Consider the following 25,203-nt stretch of genomic DNA (forward strand, 5'->3'; position numbering starts at 1 on the left):
CTGCCCACCCACAAGATATCGTTTGCCTAATCAGTTTTTGTATCATAAAAGCCACAGGTTCCAAAGATAAGAGGTGAAAGCTGTCTGTCTGCTTGCAGAACCCTGAGGTCCACTGGGTTCACACCACAAAACTGCCCTGAAGCAAAGGAGTGCATTGCCTTTCTTTCTGGGCTCCTGAAAGCATAGATGGGTTTGAGCGGTGTGTAGAGCATCACTCATTCTATAAGAAGGCAGTGTCCAAGGACGGTAGTGAGGAATCAGGGATTTGCAACCACCAAATCTCCCCTGTTAACCCTCACTGACTGTTTGCAGGCCACGGTCGAGTCCTGGGTTAAAGACAAGATGCCAAAGAAATCTGGTCGGTGGTGGTTTTGGCGTAAGAGAGAAAGCATGACCAAACAGGTAATGACTCCGATTTGATTTAAAACAACTCTTTGTCTGCCACTCATAGAAACTATAGGGTACGGGCGCTGTTTGGCAGGAGGAGTCACTGCATGCAGGTGCTGCACGGGGGCTTTCCACAGATGTTTGAACTGCTGTTTATAGGGAGCTTGGACTTGGTGGGCAGAGCTGGGTGAAGCTGCATGAGTAGTGAGAGTGGAGCTGGAACTAACCTTGAAGGGACTCCAGAACTGTGCTCTTTGCACTTCTGTAACCTCTCAGGTGTGAACAAGAGGTTACAGTTCTGCACAGATCCACACACAAACATGCAGAATATCCCTTTAGCAAAGTAGCAGGAGAGCACAGTTGTCCAGAGACCCACACTAAATGAGCCTTCTAAGGAAGAGAATTCTGGGAGTTCCACCTATAGTTTTTCAGATAGCAGAGGGTGGTGGTCCTGCCTTTACCAAGTGCGTATCTGTACCAGTGTGGTCTCTGACTGCTTCCCTTCTGCAGGTGACGCAGGAGAAGGCGCCAGTAGTCACTTCAGTGGTGGAGTCCAGGTGTCTCTACCACGGGCCAGTTTGTTATATTTTGTGGACATATATATGATTTCTGCCCTTCAGCTTCAAGTGGAGAAAGTCCCTCAAGTTTCCAGTTTGGGGTTGAGGTTTTTGTTTCCTAGCAAGAATGACAGCTGAAGTCTGGAGAAAACATTGTACACTGACTTCATCATCTTTCTTTCAGCTGCCAGAGAGCAAAGAGGGAAAATCTGAGATCCCGCCGACAAGTGACCTGCCTTCCAGTGCTGAGGAGCCAACCAGTGCCAGGTGGGTCCCTGTCCTTTATCCTAGCTCACAGCACTTTGTCAGTCCTGCTTGGGTGTTACGTCAAAGTTGATCTTGGCAATTTTGCTGAATTTTTAGCCAGAAATACCTTTTTCCTATAGAGAGACATGACGTGACATTGAGTGGCTTGTCAGTGCCACTTGGTAGATAAGAACTGCCTTTCCCAATTTACAGACGTCAGTACACATCACTGCTTCTAACTACTGTGCCCAGCACAGAGCCAGGCTACTAGGAAAGGCAGAACTTTGGGAAGGGATCCTGGAATGATTGGGGTACCTGTTGTGCTGGTACCCCTACTCCCCCTGCTTTTAAGGTGGCAGAAAGGACATGAAAAAGCTTCTAAAGGGTGGGTGTGGGTACATTGTCCTCTCCTTTGGGCATTGGAGTTGGCTCAGCCTGAGGAGAGTTGAGCATGTTGTGTATGCTTACATTCTCAACCCCATACCCTCATCTCACTCCCACATGGCAATCCTAGTCTAGGAATTTATCTTCTTGCTCTTCTCACTTTCTGTTAGAAAAGAAGTATAAAGTGAACTTTCTAACTTCAGAAATATTTCCTGCTATGCCCAGTGAATACTTACTTTGCCGGTGATGTTTTAAAAGATACAGAAGTAACTTCATGCCACTTACAGGGAGACAGATAGTGGCCTTTTAAATTTGTGATACTAATAGTTAAGGCATAAGTAAATGGGTATGGATAAGTGTTGGAAAAAACAACTCTTGCTGTCCTAGAAAGGGTTGAAGGTTTTTTGGTTTTTGGAGACCAGGTCTTCCTGTATAGCCAAGGCTTGAGCAGATTCTTCTGCCTCAGCCTTCTAGAGATTGGGATTATGGACATGTGACACTTGTTTATTTTCCATCCTGAATTATAAAAGCTCTATCAAATGCCCTGCCTGTTTGTGACTAGTTTGCTGTTGGATAGGCCTGCAGAGAATGATACTTCTAGTGACGAGGGGTCACAGGAGTTGGAAGAAACAATCAAAGTTGACACCATCTCCATCGAGACACTGAGTCACTGTGGCACAGCTTCATATAAGAAGTCTCTCCGACTCTCCTCGGACCAGATAGTGAGTATTGTGCAGTAGAGTTGTACTTACATAAATTCTTCTCTAGGAGAACAGCACCCCCAAACCCTGGTGAGCAATTAGGACCACTCAAGGAGCCTGTGACCTGGGTTCCTGCCCACATAGAACTATTGCCTCAGTTTCTGGAAATGAACCAAGGAATAGTTTTTTTTGTTTTGTTTTGGTTTTGTTTTTTTGTTGTTGTTGTTTTCGGTGGTTTTTGTTTGGGGGTGGGGTTGGGGGTTTTTTTTGTTGTTGTTGTTTTGAGACAGGATTTCTCTGTGTAGCTTTGTACCTTCCCTGGAACTCACTGTAGCCCAGGCGGGCCTCGAACTCACAGAGATCCGCCTGCCTCTGCCTCCCGAGTGCTGGGATTAAAGGCGTGCGCCACCACTGCCTGGCTCAGGAATGGGTATTTTTAGCAGGTGTCTTTAGTGACTCTTGCTCCTCACTCAGCACAGGACCACATACTGTCTCTTGGGATTCATAACAGTAGAGCAGTGACATTTTAAATGCAATTTCCTACATCTCACTTGGACACAGTGTGGCTATGAAATGGCTTTACTGGATTGAGCATGAGGCTGTGGCCAGGGCAGTGATTAGTGAGTTTAGGTATGATGGATGATAGGGAGGTTATCAGGAAATCCTTAGAATTGGAAAACAGTACTCAAGCGGTGTGGCTTCCTCAACCATTTTTGCCATGCTACATGCTAACACCAAGGAAACCACATGCCCTGAGTTCTGTTGTAAAGCTTTAAACTTTCTTTAATGTTGTGCTTTTTATAAAAGGCAAAATTGAAGCTGCATGATGGCCCCAATGACGTGGTGTTCAGTATTACAACCCAGTATCAGGGCACCTGTCGCTGTGAGGGTACCATTTACCTGTGGAACTGGAATGACAAAGTCATCATCTCTGACATCGATGGAACAATAACGAAGTGAGCTTGGCATACTGTGGGTGGCAGAAAGGGTGTAGGTTGGGGAAGCAGTCAGTCCTCAGCAATAATGAGTGTCTTTTAAACCATATGCCCTAAGATGTCCTGAAAACAGCCCAAATGGAGTCATTTTTAATGGGTGAGGAGGTCGTCTGTGGAACCATACAAATGAATTCTCAAAGTAATGTGAAAGATTTGGCTATTTGGTCCCCAAATTCTAATGTTCAAACAAGACAAACTTAAGATTTTAAGGATAAGAGAAAAAAAAAATGTGCTAGTAGATTATCCCTGAAAATAAATACCGTGCTTTCCTATAACTCCCTTTTAGGAGCACCTCAGGGTGTATTATTGCAGGACTGCCTTGCAGTTGCACAGAGTCAGGATGGAACCAGCTTGCACCCCCACCTAGTGCTTATTGGCAGCAAATATGGAAAATGCTCAGCCCTATATGTTGGTTTCTGATACCTGTTTCTGTTTCCACCCTCTTACCAGGTCTGACGCATTGGGACAGATTCTCCCACAACTGGGTAAAGACTGGACTCATCAGGGTATAGCGAAGCTCTACCATTCTATCAATGAGTAAGTACTCATTCCCATGCGTCTTCTTCCCAGTTGTGCTTTGACCAAGAACTCAAGAAAAATAATATACATCTGTATACATTGTGTGTTTGTGGCCTAGATATTTTTTGGTTTTGTTTTCAAAAGTGTGTGTGGGTGGTATTAGTGGTTTTACCTGTCATAACTCAGCTAAGTTCTGGGAACCACCAACTTTGCTAGGTCGTCAGAACTGTAACTATTTGTGGCTAAGATTTATCAGGAGAGCTGACTTTCATGTCTGGTTTATTTACTGGGTAGGTAGCATAAGCATGCATGGGAAACTGTTGCTCAAGAGAAGCCATACCATCCTTTTTGGGATCCTAGCATGTCCATGTGCCACTGATCTGGAGATATATAGTGCCATCTTCAACTTGAGTTGAGAATACCATCTTATGAAAATCAGAATATGTCAGCTACTCGGGTGTGATTATGCCCCCCTGTCCTGTGGAATAGTTTGTGACCTACAGACTGAATAAGGCCCCATAGATGGTTCATTTACAACAGATACCACCTTACAGATAGTCCAGGTCTGTCCACTCTGGGTCTGTTTCTGAACTAGGTCAGCATGCATTATGTCAGGGCTTTGCAGTTTAATACAATCCGGTTTTCCCATGTTTCTAACCCTAACTGGTTTTTTTTCTAAGGTCAGTAATCTCATTTTCAAAGTAAATGAGAAGACCTTAATTTGAATCTGTTAAAAGGAAAAAAATTGTCTTTCCTTGATCCAAAACCCATGGCTAACCAGGTTGTTTGTATGTGTGTTTGTTGTTTTAGGAACGGTTACAAGTTTCTATACTGTTCCGCACGTGCCATTGGCATGGCCGACATGACCCGTGGCTATCTGCACTGGGTCAATGACAAGGGCACGATCCTGCCCCGAGGCCCTCTGATGCTGTCTCCCAGCAGTTTGTTCTCTGCCTTCCACAGGTAGCCCCAGTGCCTATGCTGGGTTCCTCCGGGGGCTGGGGTTGGGGGGAGCATTAGAGCCCAGGGCCCAGTGGAGTGTGTGAACAGACAGAACTCTTGACAGGCTCTCCCAGGCTCTAGAATGTCTGTTTCTTCATTTGCTGCTCTCTAAAGTGCTCAGAGATGATGAAGGAAAGTGTGACTTCCCACAAGCGTTATCACCCAGATATTCTGTCATGAGACCAACAAGCCAAAGAGGAAGGATGCTGACCATGCCCAGGATTAAGAAAGGAGGGTGATGTGGGGATGAAGATCTGTCCGAGAACATACTGTAGTAGAACTACCATTTTGAATTTGGTGCTTGTATTTCTTTTTCTTTAGGGAAGTGATAGAAAAGAAACCAGAGAAGTTCAAAATTGAGTGTCTGAATGATATTAAGAACCTCTTTGCCCCGTCCAAGCAGCCCTTCTATGCTGCCTTTGGAAACCGTCCTAACGTAAGTGTCTTTGGAGTGTGTGTAGATTCTGTGGGAGCAGAATTCAAGCAGAGCTGCATTTTGGGCATAGCCATGTTACAGTTCTCAAGCCAGACCTATAAGCAGAGGGAAATGGCTGCTCTGCGCATTCTAGCCATGTAGTCTACCATTGAACTGTGTTATTCCAAACCCTTTAAAAATTTAATTCATTTTATGTGTATAAGTACTTTATCTACATGTATGTATATTGAACCACATGTGTGCCTGATGCCTGTGGAAGTCAGAAGGCATCAGATCTCCTGGAATTTAGAGTTACAGGTGATTTTGAGCACCATACGGATGCTGGAAATCAAACCCAGATCCCTCTGCAAGAACAGCAAGTGCTCTTAACCATGAGTATCTCTCCAGTCCCCTTTTAAATTTTTTGGTGAAACAAGAGCCCAGTAAGTTACCCAGGCTGGCCTTGAACTCGTTCTACAGCTTAAGTAGCCTTTGAACTTGAAATCTTGCCTCAGCCACTTGAGTAGCGAGGATTACAGGTTTTCAGTAGGGGCCAGGCTTATTCAAATTTTCCTAGAAGCTGGGGAAGTCCTGTACTTAGCTTTTGGCCCCAGGAGTATATACAGAAGGATATTGTTCTTTGCCTGCCCCCCCCAACTTTGAATTTATTTTCTCAGTCATTTCTGCCCACATTCTAACTGGTCTTGAGCCGTGCCTTTGAATCCACATCAGGACCACGGTGCAAGTACTCCCTCTTCATTGACAGTTCTCACCCTGCCTTTTGTACTGCATCCTGTTGGGGGAGGGGACCCTCCATATCTGGGTGTACTAAAGATGTTACTTCAGTGTTCTCAGAGGACCCTGCTTTGTTCCTTTGCTGCCCGTTTTGTGACTCCTTGTGCACTTTCTGGGTTTGTCTAAAGACTTCAGTCTTCAGCCAGTGCAGTGGTTCTGGCTAGGAGGAACCAGCTAAGTTCTTGTTTCTTCTGCAGGATGTCTATGCTTACACACAAGTCGGAGTTCCAGACTGTAGAATATTCACCGTGAATCCAAAGGGTGAATTAATACAAGAAAGGACCAAAGGAAACAAGTCATCGTAAGTGCATTCAGGTTGCAGCCAGGGTGCAGCTGAGGACAAATAAGAACTGAGACAGGGCCCAACCAGGAGGAACAGAGCTATACCTCTGTGAGCGTTTTCCTTGAGGATAGTGGCTTAAGGAATCTCTGGTTATTTTATGTATGGAAGACAGTCTGGATCCTGGGATAGGACCGAGCTCTGAGTAAATGCTGAGCAGCCCTCTTACTTTTATCTGAAAAGCCAGCTTCACAGCCCATGGTTTTGTGCTAGACATAAGTTGTGAAGTAACACTTGTATCTCTTCCCAATCCCTTCCAGGTATCACAGGCTGAGTGAGCTTGTGGAACACGTGTTCCCACTCCTCAGTAAGGAACAGAATTCTGCCTTTCCCTGCCCAGAGTTCAGTTCCTTCTGCTTCTGGCGAGACCCAATCCCTGATGTGGACCTGGATGACCTAGCTTGAACAGGGCCTGTATGGCAAGATGGGGTCACTGTCACTCACCTCTAAGCAGGGAAGGTAACTGGCCCTCTTGCAGATGAAGATCCAGGGGCTGGCAGTCAGGAACCTGCTTTCCAGAACAGGGACAGGGTCCCCGAAGCTGGCACTGCCACCCTCATTCACCTTCCCAGGCCACCACTCAGCACCTGGACAGAGGAATAAGGGACTCAGCCTGAGGTACAAGCCTGTGCTCCATTCCATGGGGTCCCTCACATGCTTCCTGTGGAGGTGTGTGCTGTGCACCACTCACCTGCATAACTTAACATGGAAGAAGTCAGAAACTGAAAAAGAATGGACCAGCACATGACTACACACAGTAAAGAGTTAAAATTTCCACTGCTCAGTTGAGATCGTTTCTCTCTCTAACCAGGGCTTTCTCCAGAGGTCCAGTTAGTGTTGTAGCTACATGTACATGTCCTCCTCAGGACACTCCACTCTTGAACACTGAACTAGGACAGCTGCTTCGTGTGCCAGCACCACGAGCCCCACTAGACCAGCGTGGGCTTGCGGGGAGAGCACCCTGCATCATCACCTTCTCACCTGCGCCTGCTGCACAGTGAGAAAGAAGCTGTTCAAGTTACTGTTTTAACCTAGCCAGAAGAACAAATGCATATTTTATGTCTGGAGTAAGAGTGAAAAATCGGTTTAAAATACAGAAAAGGCAGCAGCTTCACCTTACAAGTGTAGAAAGGCAGTTGCACTGGGTCCTGGGAGTTGTTACCTTTTCTCTGACAATGTCACCTGGCATAAGTGGCCCTTTGCAAGTAGGTATTTCAGGACAGGGTTTCTGAAATTCTGGGCTTCAGAGTTGCCAGGGGAAACGCCTTTGGCTAGTGGCATTGACCAGTCATTTGGATTTCAGCCATGTAATGAGTCCTGGAGGCATGGGAGATAGGAGTCATGGAGTGCCTGTTGAGAGCTAGCACCTCAGCAGTGGCTCCAGCCCATTGTTCTGACTCATCTGTCAGCTCTAACTCACAGTTGACACTGCAGATGTGGCCCCATGGGAATGTGGGGGTACCCTTACATTTCCTTGGCAGCATCATGCACTGGCCTAGTTAAGTGCTTTTGTCAGATGTCAGAACAGATGGCACCAATGATCAGCTGGGTGTGGACAATCAACTGCAGTGCGAACATCAAGAGACGTGTTGGCAGAAGGCATCCCAGAGACCTTCAGTGGTTCTTGGTCACAGCCCTCCACTGGGAATATGCTTCTGAGCAGAGAGGGGGCTGCAGATAAAGCTGGTTTCACTTCCAACTCTGCATGCCCTATAGTTAGATGGATGGCCTTGTCACAGTGTTTTAGATTGCTTCACCTAAAATAATACTCACCTAGAGTTGGTTTAGAAAAGGGGTGGTTATTTTCCAGATTGGAGAGTTGAGTGTCCCTGCCTCATTTCAGTATTGCAGTTGAATGCAGAGACCATGGTAAAATTCTTTAATAAAAGAAGAAGAAAAAAAACCTCTTTGGACATAGTTCTCAGTGGCAAAACCACTTGGAGGCACATGCTCCCAGAGAAGGGGCAATACAGGCTTCCACAGTGCTGACCTTCCTCATAAGTAGTTGATGTCTCCTTCATGAGTTATTTGTGTTAGGCAGTAGGGAAACTCGGTTGTTTGTGTGAATTCTTCCCAGTTAGTGAAGTAAGATTCTGCTAAAGCAGCCACATGGCACCTGATGCTGTCAAGCTAATCAGCACCTCCTGGGACTTAGGCACACTTTTAAGGAATAATGAGAGTTGTGTGCGCTTAACCTGAGCTTAGTAGAATCTCTGGAACAGAAAATCTTATCATGTTTCCTCCTTAGACTGTTTTAGTTTGCCCTTTATGGAGTTTTTGCCTAGGTAGTCTGTTTCCTTGTTCTTTGGACACATGGGCCTTTTCAGAGGGCCCAGCTTAGGATCTGGGGCTCCTGACCTGTGCTGATCCTTCTGCCCCAGTGTCCATTAGCCCTGCACTTGTCACTACAGATTGATCAGTGGGTATTTAGGCTAATGAATGTAACTCTTTTTCCTTATTTAAAGGAGTCTTCTCGCTGAAAGTAGATGATTACTATTACTGTAGTGTTATGAAGTATTAGGTTTGTGCTGAAAATCCATTGCCATTTGTTACAAATGACATTTGTTCTTTCTGTGAAAGAGAGATGCCTTCAAGTGTGTTTGCACACAAACCCTTAGCTGGCTTGTTGCAGTCTCGCCCTTGCCGTCAGTGACAGGTGATATTGAAGGGACGCTGCTGGCGGACTGGCCTCTGAGTTGTTACGTCAGCTGTTGCATAGTGAAGTGGCCCCTCAGCCCTCCAGTTCACTCTGACTTTAGTGTTTTGCTTTGATGTTGAGTGTTGAAGCTTGCACTGCTGTAGAATTGATGGCTGCTCTGCATCAGGCTATGGGATGCACATGTGGACCTGGAGCATGCACATTAACCCTGTGATCAGTACTGCATTTCCTGTGGTCTAACCTGTCTGTATAGTTCCAGTTGGGAAAAGAAATGTCCTGTTGTGATGACCCCAAACTAAAGCTGCTAAAAATCATAGAAGGGACAAGGACCAGAGCCAAGCGGCAGGGAAGCTTCTGTCCTTCGAAGCCCCTTTGCCCATGGGACGGGTCCAGCTTTCTGTAGTGCTCCTGAAGCACGGCGTCCATGAGAGAGAGAGAAACGGTTAAGATGACATGAACAACCTTCTCTTTTTGCAAATTGGCCGTTGCAGGGAGCTCAACTTATACCTTCATTGTATAGCTCTGGGACACCGCGTGTCTGAGCTTGAGAGCATGCTGGGGGTTATTTAAAACTGGGTGAAGTGCGTGCTCTTTCAGGTGAAAACTTTTTGTTTTGATTTGAAGGCAGAGGAAAGCTTGCTCTTTTAATAATTGTGTTCATCTGATGACGTATTTGATTATTAGATGGCACTGTCACTAGCAGTTTAAGTTGTGTAATCGTAACCACAGTGCAGTACCTCAGTTATGGTAAGATGTCTTCAGATGAACGGCTCCTGTTTTGGTGCAGTGTTTGATGTTCACAGCAAATGTTACAATAATAAACTAACATAAACTGAGTGCACTGGGCTCTTTCCTTTACAGGGCATTTGACCATCTTATCTGTATTGGTGCCAGAGACTGATAAGTACAATTATCAGTCATATATGAATAGCATTTTTGTCTTTGCTAACGTAATTGTCTAAAGGAAGGAACTTCCTGTTGCTCACCTGTAAACCCTGATTCCAGAAGTAAAGGTCCATCCACAGGAACTAATGCCTCTCTCTACCTTGTGGATTCTGCCAAGAAGGGATTGATTGAGACATCATTTCTCTAGGCTGGCTGCCACAGCAGCCTTTCAGAGTCTTCCAGGAGTCCTGCTCAGCCTTGAATACCCCATCTTTATTAAGCCCTTTTTGAGGTATGTGGCAGATAACAGTCCTGATGTTTCCATCAGAGAGCAGAGTGGACATGATCTTTGATCACAACCCCACATCACATAGGTGATCCCTCAGATCACCGGGCAGTGGATACTACAACACCTGTTGGACCACAGATCCTTTAATGAACATTTTGTGTTTGATGCTGCTTTTCTATGACGAGAAGCTGGGGTGAGAGAAACCCCAGGTCTTTTGGTGGTATACTTTGGCCTAGAAAGGAAGAGTCTGATTAGAAAAGAAAAATGGGGTTTTCCTCAGAGCAGTTTAAAGTATTGTGAGAGTAGAGTAGGCATCCATTCATGAGCTCAGAGGACCCAGTTTGTCCATCCCCTCTGCGCAGTGGAAAGCCCTGTCATCTGTATGTGTCCTTCCTCCCTGTCATAAGATGGCATAAGGAGAACACAGTTGGATGTTTAGGAAGCGAATAGGGGCCAGAGTCGCTCTTGAGAGCTGTAGGCCTAGACTTGAGGTGTCTACTTCCCTTTCCTGCTGCCAGTGTGTGGAAGCAAGAACAGTTGTCACTGGAAATGCTGGCCACGTGCTGATCTGGAAATGACTTAAAATACACCACGAACAGACTTGCATTCCTCTTTGGGGGTTCAATTTACCAGCAGTTTTTAGTCATTCAGACAGTCCCGTTTGGTGGTGGTACATGTCAGGCAAAATGCCCCAGTCCTTAAGTACTGCCCTTTTTCTCAGTAACCAACAGCGCCTTGATTTCAGAAGTTGTACCCTGAACACGGTGGCCCTGTGGTGCATGCTAGTCGTCCCTGCATGGGAGGACTGCTTGACCGGCCTGGGTGACGTAACAAGACCCTGTCTCAGAATTCTTCATAGGTCATTGAAACCTTAAGCCTGAGTAAGTACTTAAATTCAGTTCATTCCTGACTCATGGGCACATGACTTGAGGGGTGTGGTGACTTAGGGGGGCTGCTCCAAACTCTCCTCCCCCAGACAAGCCCTGGCTATCCTGACCTGTCTCCTGCATGGGCTGGCATCCGGCTTTCTTCATTCCCTTTTGTCCTGCAGTGAACACGGGCTCACCCCTCTAGATCCACCAGGTACAGTGGAGTAAGTGCACATTTGCCAGTAAGGAGTCAAGTCACACACACAGGAGGGCCGAGTTGTATTTGATGCTCGAGAGAACACAGTGGCCATGCATCTTGTCAGGCCGCTGCCTTCCAGCCACTGAGCACTTGGCCGTTTTGGCACTGAACAAGGTCTTCACAGAAGAGTGTGAGGGAAAAGGGTAAAAGCACGCATGTGCACCAGCTGGGGTTTCCTAAAAACACTGCTGCTTCAGATTTTTCCGTGAGTCATTGCTAGGACAGGCAAGAGTACTCTGGTCGCCTCTGTAGCCAGCTCCCCAGCTGTCGAAACGGAGAACTCTAAAATGTGCAGTCCAGGTCCAGCCTTCCAACAACCCTTGAAACCCAAGGTATTTTTATAGCACTAGCCTCTTGTGCCAACTGGGTTAAGAGCAAGACAAGGCTATTGAAACTCAGGTTTCCCTGCCTGTACCTTTTCCTACGGGTGCTGGCTAAGCTTTTTCCAAAGCTGGTTAGCAAAAGCTGCTGAGCTACATGCCTCCTGGGAAAGAATTATGCTTGGCCTCCTAGACTAATCTGCCTGTCCTCTCAGATGATCTCAGCTTCCAGCCAGCCATCCATTTTCTATTGGGCCTCTTGTTGCTTAGGAACCAGAGTTTGTAGTGCTGTCCCTGCCAGTAAGCTGTACAGTGGAGCAATGAGCAGTCAGTCTCATTAGCCTGTAACCAGATCACTACCCCTAACAGAGTCCCTCTTCAGCTGCAGGACCATGGTAGGCCCTGACCTTCAAGGACATCTGGCCTGTGTTTACCAGCCAAAATCAAAACCCAAATGTGTACAGCCTGGAAGCTGGCAGGTAGCAGTTTTAAAGGTTGGGATTAATTTACACAGTCATAAAAAGTTCTCTAGGTTGCTTTTTTTTTTTTTTAACCATAAGGCATCAGGTAAAGAAAAGGAACATAAAGTGATTTTGACATCTTTATTGATGCTCCCTGTCTTTGCACTTACATTGTACATGTCATTTAAGGAGCCCAACAAGCTTCATAAATAATGTCTGTTACATCCCCCTTTGTAGCAGGGCCCAGGTGAGCAGAGATGAGTCCCAGACGGGAACAGCAAGCCAAGTGTGGGACAGCCCAGATTAAACTCTGGGTCCAGGCCACATCAGCACTTCAGTGTTTAAATTCTCCTACGTGCAGTGTAGAGAGAACCATCCGCTCCAGTGTTCTCCAGTGAAGGCCAACTACAGATTCTCCAGCTGCAGCAGGCCCAGCAGGGGAGCAGCTTGAACCTCCACAGGTAGCACCGCATAGGCCTAGCCCAGGAGAAGCCAGCTTCTAGCCAAAGGGACTTGCCAAGTCTTCTCGTTGCCCAGTTAGAGTTCCAGAAAAATGGGGGCCACATTAACCATGTGTCACTTTCCAAGGCTGCCTGTAAACTCCTAAGGGGTAGCAGTCTCTACAGTGAGGTAAGACCTTTATCCTGGGGGCAGGTGGAGTGTGTGTAGCAAACTAGACCAGTGCTCCAGTTGCATAAACTGAATATATTAAAGCTTTGGAGTTTTTACAACCTTCCCCTCTTGACTTCCCTAAAGGTGGGAAAGGAAAGGATACAGGAAAACACCACTAAAGGTGGAGTACATTTCGTCAAAGTCTGTGTGGGCCAACCTGCCCCCAGTCACCACGACGTTGACTCCATCTCCTGCCTTCAAGTGCACAATGAGGTGGAAGGCTCCTGGTCCTCCACAGGTGTGCACAGCCCCAGGAGGACGATGGTATTCCAGGAACTCTCTCCTGTACCCAGCTGTGTGCAGCTGGGCAACACTGGCATTGGAAACAGACAGGACCGCTTCCACATAGGCATCTCTCTCGGGGGTGAGGGTGGCTGTGATCAGGTAGCGCCCATCGTACGGTGCTGTGAAGATCCCTAGGAAGAGCCAGGCAGACAGGTGAGCTGACAGGGTTGGTGCCACTTCAAGTTTCCTCTTACTGCCCCTGGGTTTTAGCGCCCAAAGTCCCGGACAAATGAGGATGGTTAGTCAGCAAACCTGTAGAAGGCTGGCCGCTTGGGAGATTGTGCCGCCTACCCCCACCTGTTTTTCATTATGAAGATGAACTCCAGTGTGGCTATGAAATGAACACATTGGTATGAGCTGCAGGGCCTGAGTGCAGACCACTCAGCTCATACCGACGTGTTCCTCATTTCATAGCCCACTGTCTTAAGCTTGTAACATCCAGAAGAGCAGAGCTCCAACAACCCAGGGCTTGGAGTAATGTGATTCTTCTTCCCTAAACATAGCAGCAGGTTAGAAAGCAGAAACTGGCCTTGACTCTGCTGGGATAAGCAGCCAGTTCCACCAACATTCCTGCTCTGCCATGTACAACAGCATGTGCTACCTGAAGACTTGGGACCAAGACCCCGCCCCGCCGTGTTAAAAAGCACCTTCCTAAATCCTGGATGTCTCTTGGGGCATTTCTCCTCATTGTGTACACACAAAAGCTGGGCTGCTGGAACGAATTCCTGAGACAGCTGCTGAAAAGAAAACTTGCCCAGCTCAACAAGATGCAGACACTGAACCACCCTAGGAGGCCGTGCTAACTCTCCTCCTCTAGGAGATTCAACCTCTTGAGTACAGGTGATAGCCACTTGTGGCCACTAATGCAGTGCCCACATGACCTGGGAAGCAAAGGAAGTGGCTAGAGGTGGACCACTCAGCCTCCATCCCAGGGAGGCAGGGTCCTGGGCCGCTGTATGCAGAGCCTAGCCTTCAAGTCGGCCTGAGGTCACCCTGTCCCCTTCCATGCTTACTATTTAAATTGTATCCTGTTTATAACTCCTAGAATCTTGAAGTGCCTGACTCTGAGAACAGATCAGGCCCCAGTGTACTGGGCCAAGCTTTTATTTGCCTGTCTGATGGGAGCAAGGCTAGCTCACCATTACATGAACCTCCTTGATAGTGCCGACCTGCTCATGAGACTGACTCTAGGAATTAAAAAAAAAAAAAATGGTAACTGCTGGCCTGTTGTGAAGATCACCATGTGAGTGGACAAGTGATCCCTACAACCACCGTAGCCAGAAGTGAAAGAGTCCCCTCATTCTCAATCAAAACCCCCAACTCTGGCACAAAGCCTCTAAGCCTAGATTAGAAAGATGGCTAAGTTTTGCTCCAAACAGTCTGGATACCTCAATTCTTTCTCTGAGGTCTGCCAGTGACTTAGATGCAACTGATATTTCAGAACCAGTGTGACTTAGCCAGATGGTAACCAGGCAGGGAATTGTGGAGAGAATGGCTAAAAATTACCAGGAAGATAATGAAGACCCTGTCTGCACAAACAGCAGCAGCAGCAGCTGCTGAAGGCAAGGAGACGGCGCCATGGTCCAGACAGGATCCTCCTGGGTGGCCAGCGATGGGCGGAGGAGGGAACTGTTGCCTTTAAGCGGCAGGAAAGCTCCATGTCTGGCTGTCAGGAAGGGGTCTCTGCCAGCATGGGGGGGGGGTGGCTAGAGCAGGTGTGTGAGACGGTGCAAACTGGAAGAAGGGAAAGAAGGCCATGTTGTCCCAGCTTGTAGCAGGTTCCACCACACTCTTCACAGGGTTCCCTGGAAACAGGCATGAGTGCTGCAGACACTCCCAAAGGCCACACTTTAGTTCTGGCTCAGTGTGTGAGGCCCCTTCCAGAGAGAGCAGAGCCTTTTTTTTTTTTTTTTTTTTGCCTCTCATCATAAACACAAGATTCTGAGGGAGTCTCTGCCTCTGATGATTGGCAGATAAAGCGTGCTTGGTGTCCAGTGTGGTGGGGCCATGTGCTCCCTCCTGCACCTGCAGCCCAGGAGTTGGAGGTTTGGTGATAAAGCAGCACGGGGGTGGAGTGGGGTAGGGGGGCAGATACCTGCATTTGGATGAAACAAGACAGAATCCCAGTTCACTCACCAGTGTTGGGGTTGTATACATCCCCATCGTTTACCAGCACCTTATTAAAGAGGACGACACCTCCATCATTGGGAAAAGGCTTCTGGGTAAGACCGGCTGAAAAGGACACCAGAGCAGGCAGTGGCACCCCTAGGGCAGAGAGAGGCAAGAGCACATGGACTGGCCTGTCTTCTCAAAGTGTTGATGTAGACAGGGGTACAAGCTCTGCCTCCTGCCGACGGTCTAGAGGCTCCCCTTCCCAGACCAACAGCTAGTACAGAGAAACTGGGGAACCGGACAGGTGTAAGAGACACGTGGACGCTTCGTATGAAAGCCCCAAGGGGGTTGTGTATCTAGAGTAGCACACAGGAAGCTGGTATGTGTGTAAGAAAGAATGCAGTTGTAGGTGAGACTGTTGTGTGCTGCGTCAGGGGCTGGTGCTGGGTACATCAACAGCATCAGCTAGGGAGTTGCTTGTGATCCAATAAAGCCTGGGCCCCAGAAACCTCCTCAGGCCCACACAGGGCCCAGCCCACCCAGTACTCCCTTTGGAAAACATGAACAGAGAAGGTGTAGGAGGAAAAATTCCTGCCTCTGAGCCTCTGGAGGGTTTTCAGTCCATAGAGGCCAGGACAGACCTCAGGGCTGTTGGGTGTGGAAGGGCAGGGCTCCAGACTCTCCCCATGCCCACAGCCCGGAGGGAAGGGGCAGGAAGTGCAGGGCAGAGACCACCAAGGGGAACAACTCGGTTCAGGATGCTGAGTGGACGTACCTGAGGTGGCTGCAGGAGGTGACTTGGGGTAGCCTGGAAAACAAAGAGTGGGGTGTCAGATCCTGAACAGGTATGTTACAGAACTCTCTCCCTTCACCAAAATGTTCAGATTGGGTCTCGGTCACTGAAGAAACAGAGCACAGACACAAGCTGAGATGGCTTCTTCACCTGCCACCTTATGCTTAGACAGGAGTACAAGCAGTCAGGCAAGGCGAATCCACCCACAGATTCATACACCTTCCTCCACCTGAACACCGTGTGGCATTAGATGTGTGCATAAGCATCCATGAAACGAAAACAGAAGATGGACTCGTTTTAGGAAAAGCCACTGTGATGGCCACAGCCCTGCTGGCTAAGAAAGAGCAAGTGTCTCCTCCCCACTGTCCCATCTCACCAGACAGTCCTGGTCCTGAACTGGTTTATTGATGTATCAGACCTCTGGGAGGAGTTAACCCCTGCCCTGCCAGTGACTGGGTGCTCCTGAAGGCCGGGCAACCTCATCTGATTGGAAAGGGACTACGCATTGTCCCCAGCAGGTGTGCTTGTTTACATCCGTGTTCCAGACACATGGAACAGACCCCACCAACACTGGCCTCTGGGTGCTGCTGGGAGGACTACAGGGAGAGATGGCGTCAGTTCTGACTGTCGGTGTCATTGCTTCTCACCCATGGCCGTTATATTATTTCTTCCAAACTCTAGCGCCCTTAGAAGCTACCTCGCTGACCTTTGTCCCCTAAAGGTAGAACTCTAGACCCACAGCACACAACAGCAAGCGTAGGCTAGAGCAGTCTGCCCTCCTGTGCCCTCTGTGGACTCACCTGGGGCACCTGCATAGCCTTCCGAGCTGGGAATGGGCCCCTGCCCCATCTGTCCATCCACTCCCTGGGGCAGGCCCCTTCCGGACATGACCATCCTTCCTGGAGGCCCAGCTTCTCCAGTCTCCATGATGACCCCACTAGAGCCAGGCAGGTAGGGCAGCCCTGGGCGGCCAGGCCAGGCAGGCAGAGGGGGCGGCTTCAGCGGCCTCTGGGGCAAGATTGGCCGCTGGCCTGTCGGTGGTGGTCTGGAAGAGTCCTCCGGAGGTGGGGTCAGGTGGGGTGGTTCAGTGGGGGCCTCCTCTGAAGGTCTGGTGGGTTCCAGTGGGGTCTTCCCAGATGGAGGCTGGGGTAATTCTGAGGGTTCTTCTGCTAAACAGCGAGAAAGAAAAAGTTAAAATGTCTCCAGGTCCCCAGTGTGAGGCCTCCATGGCATAACCCTTGATTAGCTACGAACACCTGTGTAGCTGAGGCATTGTCCCCAACAGGATGTAAAGGATGCCACAGCTTCAGGTCATTGGCCTGGTATCTCCTGAAGGAACTAGAGTCACACTGCCTCCGATAAGCCAGGGAGAGCTGGGAAGACAGCTGGGGCCTCAATTGTAGATGACGACGCTCTGCAAGAGCCTGATCCCAGCACTCTATCTTTTCACTGCATGCTCACATCACAGATCACTCACGTTACCACCAGGATCCAATGCCATTGGCTACCACAGTCTCTAAAGCAAGTTAGCCTCCTCATCAGGCTGGGGGCTTCACTGCTGGCTCCCGCAGGGCTGCCCAGGCAGATGTCGGGAACCTTGGCTGCCCCTGTAGTTGGCACTGACCTCAAAGCAGCAGCAGCACTTCCCCACACTTTCAGATCACCAGCGAGGGACTTCCCAAGAGGGGAACCTCCTGCTTCATGTATGTCTGTGGTGGCCACCACAGTGACGCAGCCAAGAATACATTCCTGGAACTAGAATTCCAACAAGCCCTTGCTACGTGCTCACAGGGCATCTAAAAACATACCACTTGCAAATGCAAAGGCCGTCCACCTCTCCTATTAGTCTAGTGCCTGCTGTGTCCCAGCACCTAGAGCTGGACAGTGACAATGACAAAACATATATTGTAGGTCAAACACATGTTTCTCTTCCACTCAAGAGCAGGTTTCCAGAGCACCCGCAAAAAGTTATTCCTCGGCCCTCTCTGACCAGTTTTCATGAGATAAGCTCCACAGAATGATCTGAGTAACCACCATTTCAGCTCTGCCAAGGAGGACGGCTGGATACCCCACTATGGATGCAGGCAGTAAGCAGGTGTGATGGTGTGACTGTCCTGGCATCATTTGGGAGCTGAGCAGGGGGATAAGTTCTAGGCCAGCCAGCACTACCAAAACCTCTCAGGAAAAAAAGAATTTAAAACGCAAAAGCATTCTTTCTTTAAAAGCTACAGGGGCATGTGGTCCACAGAAATGAGGAAACGATGAGAGAGTTGAGGGTCTTACCCAGGACAAGGGTTAAAGGTCATTCTAGGACAATGGTGAGGGATGTCAGAGAAATCCAGGTGTAGGGGCTGGAGAGATGGCTCAGAGGTTAAGAGCACTAGCTGCTCTTCAGAGGACCTGAGTTCAATTCCCAGCAACCACATAGTGGCTCACAACCATCTGTAATGAGACCTGGTGCCTTCTGGCTTGCAAGCATACATGCAGGCAGAATAGTGTATGCATAATAAATAAATCTTTAAAAAAAAGCCAGGCGGTGGTGGTGCACATCTTTAATCCCAGCCCTTGGGAGGCAGAGCCAAGCAGATGTCTGTGAGTTCAAGGCCAGCCTAGTCTACAGAGCAAGCTCCAGGACAGGCACCGAAACTACACAGAGAAACCCTGTCTCAAAAAAAAAATCCAGGTATATGAGGAAGCAGGAGAGTTCACAGAGGAGACTTGCTAATATTTTATTAAACATGAGACTGAAAAGTGCCTGGATGTATTTTATAATATAGAAAAATGTGTTGAGGGCTGTTGAAAGATAGCATGTTTCCTCACATATCTGAAATCTGTTTTCATTTTTCCTATATGTGATGTGCATGTATGCATGTTTTTTATATGTGCAGTGCACATGTGAAGAGGTAGAGGCCAAAGGTTAATGTTGTCGATGTGAGAACCATCCTTAGGGCTCCCCAGTATTCATTGGAACAGGCTCTCTTAATCAAACCTAGAGCTCACTGATAGGGCTAGTTTTTCTAGCCAGCTTGCTCTGGGGATGCCCTGACTCTGCCTTCTGAGGCTGGAATTACAGGCAGGCCTCCACACCCACGTGGCACTGATGTGAACTGCTGGCACTTCTGAGCCCGTTCTCGGGTTCCTCATGGCTTTACCCAGCAGGTCCGCATAGAGGATGATTAGGACCACGGGCCTAAGTGCAGGTGTCTGAGATGGTCTGCACTTGGCTGTGCTAGGGGAGGAGGTCTTTTGCTCCACCCCTTGGCGTCTCTATAAATACCCTGGGGCAGAGACAGTCAGGGCCCGTTGGAAAAGGTTCCAGGCCCTCTCGAGGCTATCCTTTATTTTCTGTTTACATTCACAAGATTCTCTGCAATAAATCCTTCTATCTAATATTTCCTGCTGCTTATACGCAAGAAAACTCTGGGGAGCTGTGGAGTTGGTGGGTAAACGCCCCACACTCCCAGCTCCTTGTGAATATGGACTTTTTTCTAAAAGGTCATGAGCCAATGATAGTGCATGCCTTTAATCCCAGCATGTCAAGAGGCAGAGGCAGGAAGGAGCCTGGTGAGTTTGAGGCCAGCCTGGGCTACAGATCAAGCTCTGGATCGCTTAGACTCTGTCTCAAAAACAAATAGAATAGGAAAACAGTAGAGAGATTATTTTGGAAGAAGGGTAAGAAATGAAAGAGGTGGGTTTCTTAAAGGCACAGAGTCCTAGGGAGACGGCTCTGTGGGTAACGTGCCTGCCAAACAAGCATGAGACCCTGAGCACCCATGTGAAAAGCCAGTTTCACAGGCACTCACACACGTGATGCATGTACATACATGTAGGTGAACACTCATACTCTCAAAAATCTTGGGGCTAGAGAGATTTTTTTCAGCATTTAAAAGCACTGGCTACTCTTGTAGAGGACCCAAGTTCAATTCCCAGCATCCACATGGCCGCTCACAACTGTGAGTAAACCCATTCCCAGGGGATTTGACACCCTCCTTGGCTCTGCGTGTATGTATGTGGGGCACTGATATATATGCAGGCAAAACACTCAGACAAAAATAAAGTCTTTTTAGGGGAGGTGGAAAGTAATAGACATTTGGCCCTGACTTCTAGCCTGCACATGCACACGCACCTACACACATGGATGTGTGTACAAACAAACCTAAAAAGTTGAAATCAATAGAGAAGGGGAGGAGGGAATGGAAGGTAAGGGAGATGAAAGGTCCAAGTGCAGTGTGCACTCGTGAAAATGTCTGAAACGTTCTGTACGATCCATACACACTAATGAAAACTCCAGTTTTCTACTGCCATAAACCCAAACTACATCTCCTCTGTATCCAGTTCCTGCCTCGGTCACTACTGCCAAGCCCTCACTGGGCCCCCAAAACCACCTCTCCAGCACCCACCCATGAAGTCTAGTCCAAACACCACCTCCTCTGTGAAGCCCTGAAGATTTCCCCGGAGCCTGAGCAAGCAGCAATTCGGGCCGCTTTTGATTTGGTCTCTCCCATCTACAGCTGGGGGGGTGGGCGTGCGGTCTTCATTTTCTCTGGTCCCCAGGACCTAGCACGTGACACAGACAGAGGTTCTCAGAGTATAGTGCTTACTACAGTTCACCCAGGAGCCCTAATTCTAGCCCCAATCACTGCCATCCTAGGGTCGTACTTGAGCAGTTTAGGCACACGGGACCATGATAGCTCTTTTTAATTCGTGTCTCTCCACACCAGACTCACCGTAACAAGTGGAAGACATTGAAAGCGGGAACCAAAATACTGTCTGAGCAAAGAGCCTCCAATCCATCTTGGGGAAGTCAGGGCTCTAGGGGTGAGCAGAGCTGCATGCTGGGAAACTGCCACCACCTCATAGGGAGATAACAGTGAAAAGCTGGTTCTGACCCAGCTTGGGCTCCACCCAGTGTCACATGGTGATTCCACAGATATTTATTACCAAGTCCTAGCAAAGGCCAAGTAGCACTCTCTTCAATCTAGAAAGAGAACTCTTCTGAACGCACACATTTCTCATCCAGAAAGTGAACTCACCAGAGCCAGGTTTATCACCTGAAGAGTGTAAGGAACACTCAGCCCCCAGGGTACCAGGCCTAGCTGCCAACAGTTGGCCCCAGGAGGACCGGAGAGAAGAGGAGACCCTGTCCTTCAAAGCTCTGATTAAATTTCATGGCTATAATCTCAGCACTTAGGAAGTTGAGGCAGAAGGATTGAGTTTGAGGCCAGTGTGGGTCATATAGTGAGCTCCTGCCCAGCCAGGGATAGTTAGAGACTGTAACTGTCTCAAAATAAGGGGGGGGGGGGGGTGCGGGTGGAGAGCGCGGATTAGAAGCCAATGCCAGCTTTACTAAGACAAGACTTTCCTCAGGAGGCTGCAGGGATATGACGGTGTCTTCAGCTGAGCTGACACCCTCCATCCACAGGAGTCCTTGGCTTTTACCTGCTGCCTCAGAACCCGGGATAGAGGGGCTGAGCTCCTGGCAGAGGCAGGGAGCAGCTTCGCACCTGGCCGCCGGGTGGTGTGCAGTCACAGAAAGACCGAGAAGGCGACCCTCACCGTTACTGCTAGGGTCTGCCTTGCGGGTCTGGCCGTGGGAAGCCAGCATCGCCTCCCCAGCTCTCGACCTCAGACTCTGTAGCACCCCCTCTCGTCATCCAGGCGGAATCCAGACACGTGTCAGACACGTGCTGACCACAGCACGCTGCGTGAATGTCAAGTGCAACCCATCAGAAGACGGTGCGAATATCTGGGGTCCCTGTGTCCGGCAGGTGTAGCCAACCATTTGCTCAAGAACCGAAAGGGAGAGATGACTCGTTCTGTAAAAGGCCTGCCATGCAAGCCCGAGGACCTGAGTTCAGACCCCAGCACCCACCCCCGCCATGCGAAAGAGCCAGGTGCAGGGGCCACACGCGGAACCCTGGTGCTTTGAGAGGGAGGCAGACACAGTCAGATCCCCGGAGCTTGTTGGCAAGTCGAGAAACTGAGTTCCAGGCTCAGTGAGAGACTCTGTCTCCAAAAAAATAAAATAAAATAAAATAAGGTAGAGGGATGGAGAGATGCCTTGGTGGTTAAAAGCTCAGGATGCCCTTGCAAAAGACTCAGTTCCCAGCACCGTCTCACAACGGCCTGAAACTCCAGCCCCAGAAACCTCATGCTTCTAGCTTCTGTGGGCATCTGCACTCATACGCGCGCGCACACACACACACACACACACTCCTTAAAAAAAGGTGGAAAGTGACTGAGGAAGACACGGAGCTTGACCTCTGACCTCCATACACATGCGTGCATGCACATGTACATACACCACATACAAAAATCACACACATAAAAGTCATGTTTTACATTTATGGTTATGTATTGGGCCACATTTATAGCTATTTTTGGCCCACCACATATGGCCTGTGGATCATGGACTGGACCTGCCTGACAGAGGATGTACCTTCCATCCATGTACTGAAGCTGGAGAATCTACTCAATGAGGTTTCAAACTTTAAAAAAAAAAACCTCACCATCTAGATGTACTGCATATACCCTCTATGCTCAGCACTTGGAAGTTTGAGGCAGGAGGATTGCAGTGAGTTCAAGGCTAACCTGGGCTCCAGAGGAAAATGCCTGGCCAATAAGGGGTATGTAGCAAGACACTGTCTTAAAAACAAAAATGACCGGGTTGGGGATTTAGCTCAGTGGTAGAGCACTTGCCTAGCAAGCGCAAGGTCCTGGGTTCGGTCCTCAGCTCCGGAAAGAAAAAAAAAAATGACCAAGGGCCAGCAGAGTGGCTCAGTGAGTAAACATGTTTGCTATCCAAGCATGGCAACCTGAGTTCCAGCCTTGGAAACCGCATTTTAAAAGGTAGATGCCCCAGCATCCCAGAACTCCTACAGCAGAAGGAGAGGCAGAAACAATTTCCCAGAAGCTGGAGGACCAGCTAGCCTGGAGCATACAGCACGGAAGAAAGGAGAGACCCCGCTTCAGCAATGGGAGAAGACAGAACCACTCCTGAAAGCTGCCCTCTGACCTCCCCACATACCTGCTGTGGCACATGCGTGTGCTCTCTCCTTCATCCCCCCTCGTTTTAATAATTAAAATTTAAAAGTAAAATGTAAAACAAATGCATCCAACCATGGCGCTGCAGAATGCTAAGTGATGAACATAAGATGCTCCCCTGGCCACAGGGCCCGAGTCCTGGGGAAGCCTCTCCCATTATAGCCCAAAGCAGGATACATGGCTGCTTTAGCTCGGAAACATGGGATCCAGAGCTGCAGAGCACACGGGCCTGGTGACTGACCCTCCTTGCAGGAAGGTGAAGCAGTGACCGCCAGACGGGAGGTGGCATGTGCCAGACAGGAGGTGGCATGTGACAGACGGGAGGTGGCATGTGAAAGGCCTGCTCAGATCTCACAGGCAATCATCCCATGAGCTCAACTATTCTCTTGACAGCGTGGCGGGGAAACACCCAGTGGAAGGAAGGCCTAGCTCTGACCATACCACTCGCTCGGGTTTCCGGTTTGGGTTAGAATGGAAAGAGACGTTCTGAGTTACCTCACCGAGGACAGACCTTCAAGAGAAGGGTCAGAAGTGAAGACACTGGAACCCACAGAGGGCAAAATGGGTACAAGATCTAATTTCTGCTTGGTCCAAACCAGTGGGAACAGGAATCCAGTACAGCTGTGACATCAACAGCTGTACCACACATGTTACTATCTGCAGTGACATCGACATTTGTATCACACATTACTATCTGCGGTGACATCAACATCTGTAACACACGCTACTGTCTTGGGTGACATTGACAGCTGAGTTGCATGTTACTCTCTGCGGTGACATCAGAACCGAAGCCCTCTGTGTTCCAGCCCTCGATCCCATGGCAGAGGGGAGTGGGTGAGGAGAGCGGGGGCGGGGCCTCCCTGGAAGTTTGCGAAAGGTGAATTCACGGTTAACTCTAGCGTTTATATGAATACACTGTGAGTGGAGACCCATCAGTGGCCGGCGCTGGCTGTGGATGTGGCTCTGTGGTACAGTGCTTGCTGAGCACACACAAGGCCACGGGTTCTCTCCTCGGCCCCACAGACGGGTAAAAATAAAACAGCTAAAAGCTGGAAGACAGCGGAGCCTGTAAGCGGGCTCCCTCCCATGGCCGACTTTGTGTTAGTGGTATGGTGTCAGACTTGGGAGTTTGTCTGCCCCACCCCGATCTGGGCACCCCTTGCCCTGTGTGACTGCACCTCTGTCTGCCCTGCCACGTGTGATGTGACTTTCCTTCCACTTCGAGAACCCGGCTGGGAGTGGCTTTTTGTTTTAACCACCAATTCCCAGTGCTCACCTCACCCTTGCTGAGTGGGAATCTCGTGTGATCCATGTTTTTGGAAGTTACACAGGGCTCACCCACGTGGCCACGTGGAAGGCTCTGGTCCAGAACACCTCTGTTCAAATTCAGAATTGTGCTGTTGTTTTAGCATGATTACTGTTTAAATCATGTGTGACACATACACACACACACACACACACACACACACACACACACACACACACACGCATGTGAATCAGGGTCCCTGAGAAGGCCAGAGGTGTGGAGTCATAGAAGACTAGGAGCTCCTCCCCAATGCAGGGTCTTGGAACTGAACTCAGCCCTCTGGAAGAGCCATGCCTGCTTTTAATTGCTGACCCAAAATTCAAATGTCTGATGAATAAAAGCTGCTATTTACAGCAATAGGGTGTAACAAAAACCAGATGCCCCCAGGGAAGAACGGCCTGTGAGTTTTGACTGCCTGACATACATATTCATTTATTTTATGTGAGTTCACAGAATTCTGATAGTCCATCACTGTACCTTGGACTCAAGCTGCCCCCAAACTCAGCGGATTTTAAGGCCAAGGCAAAAGCCAACAGGGTACTATTGGCAGGCACCACGCGCAGCCAGACTTTATGGGTCGGTATTTCAACAGTCTGAGCTTTTTCACTGTTACAGCCTACCATAGGGAACTTGATAAAAATAGGACCCTAAAGTCTGCATCGTAACAGAATTCCAAGAGGAGGGATTCCCTGGGGGCCAGACCAGGAGCCACAAAATGAGAACCCACGTGTTCTCACCACAGGATGTTGAAAGGCTGTCTGTGGTTGTATCTCGGCAGGGCTGTCCCTTCCTGGAAGCATGACAAGAGAGACACACGACAAGAGACTTCCCTGTCCACAGCGGCATCTCCCTTCCTCAGCGCCAGCACCTCCCCCTTCTCACAAGTTAGAGAGGAAACGCTGGTTCCT

The 25,203-nt window shown here is 48.8% G+C and overlaps 2 protein-coding genes across 6 annotated transcripts in view; one reads left to right on the plus strand and one right to left on the minus strand.

Moving 5' to 3' along the window:
* Lpin2 (lipin 2) overlaps window positions 1-7,116 on the plus strand; it is a 79,121-nt gene extending 72,005 nt beyond the window's left edge. For 4 of the 5 annotated variants that reach the window (XM_059277907.1, XM_059277906.1, XM_059277904.1 and 1 more), the window contains 9 exons: window positions 313-402; window positions 1,129-1,211; window positions 2,137-2,296; window positions 3,083-3,231; window positions 3,721-3,807; window positions 4,600-4,752; window positions 5,113-5,227; window positions 6,199-6,302; window positions 6,602-7,116. In XM_059277907.1, coding sequence (XP_059133890.1) covers window positions 313-402; window positions 1,129-1,211; window positions 2,137-2,296; window positions 3,083-3,231; window positions 3,721-3,807; window positions 4,600-4,752; window positions 5,113-5,227; window positions 6,199-6,302; window positions 6,602-6,746 — 1,086 coding nt within the window. In that variant the 3' untranslated portion in view covers window positions 6,747-7,116. The remainder of the gene's footprint in view (window positions 1-312; window positions 403-1,128; window positions 1,212-2,136; window positions 2,297-3,082; window positions 3,232-3,720; window positions 3,808-4,599; window positions 4,753-5,112; window positions 5,228-6,198; window positions 6,303-6,601) is intronic. The other variant, XM_059277908.1, reaches the window with a different exon arrangement.
* A 5,094-nt stretch (window positions 7,117-12,210) lies between these two features.
* Emilin2 (elastin microfibril interfacer 2) overlaps window positions 12,211-25,203 on the minus strand; it is a 56,317-nt gene continuing 43,324 nt past the window's right edge. Inside the window, exons 5-8 of the mRNA XM_059278781.1 lie at window positions 16,746-17,114; window positions 15,928-15,960; window positions 15,177-15,305; window positions 12,211-13,171 (exon numbers count right to left, since the gene is read on the minus strand). Of these exons, the coding sequence (XP_059134764.1) occupies window positions 12,834-13,171; window positions 15,177-15,305; window positions 15,928-15,960; window positions 16,746-17,114 (869 nt within the window). The 3' untranslated portion in view covers window positions 12,211-12,833. The remainder of the gene's footprint in view (window positions 13,172-15,176; window positions 15,306-15,927; window positions 15,961-16,745; window positions 17,115-25,203) is intronic.

Source organism: Peromyscus eremicus, chromosome 13 (assembly GCF_949786415.1).
Source record: "Peromyscus eremicus chromosome 13, PerEre_H2_v1, whole genome shotgun sequence".
Lineage (NCBI taxonomy): Eukaryota > Metazoa > Chordata > Mammalia > Rodentia > Cricetidae > Peromyscus > Peromyscus eremicus.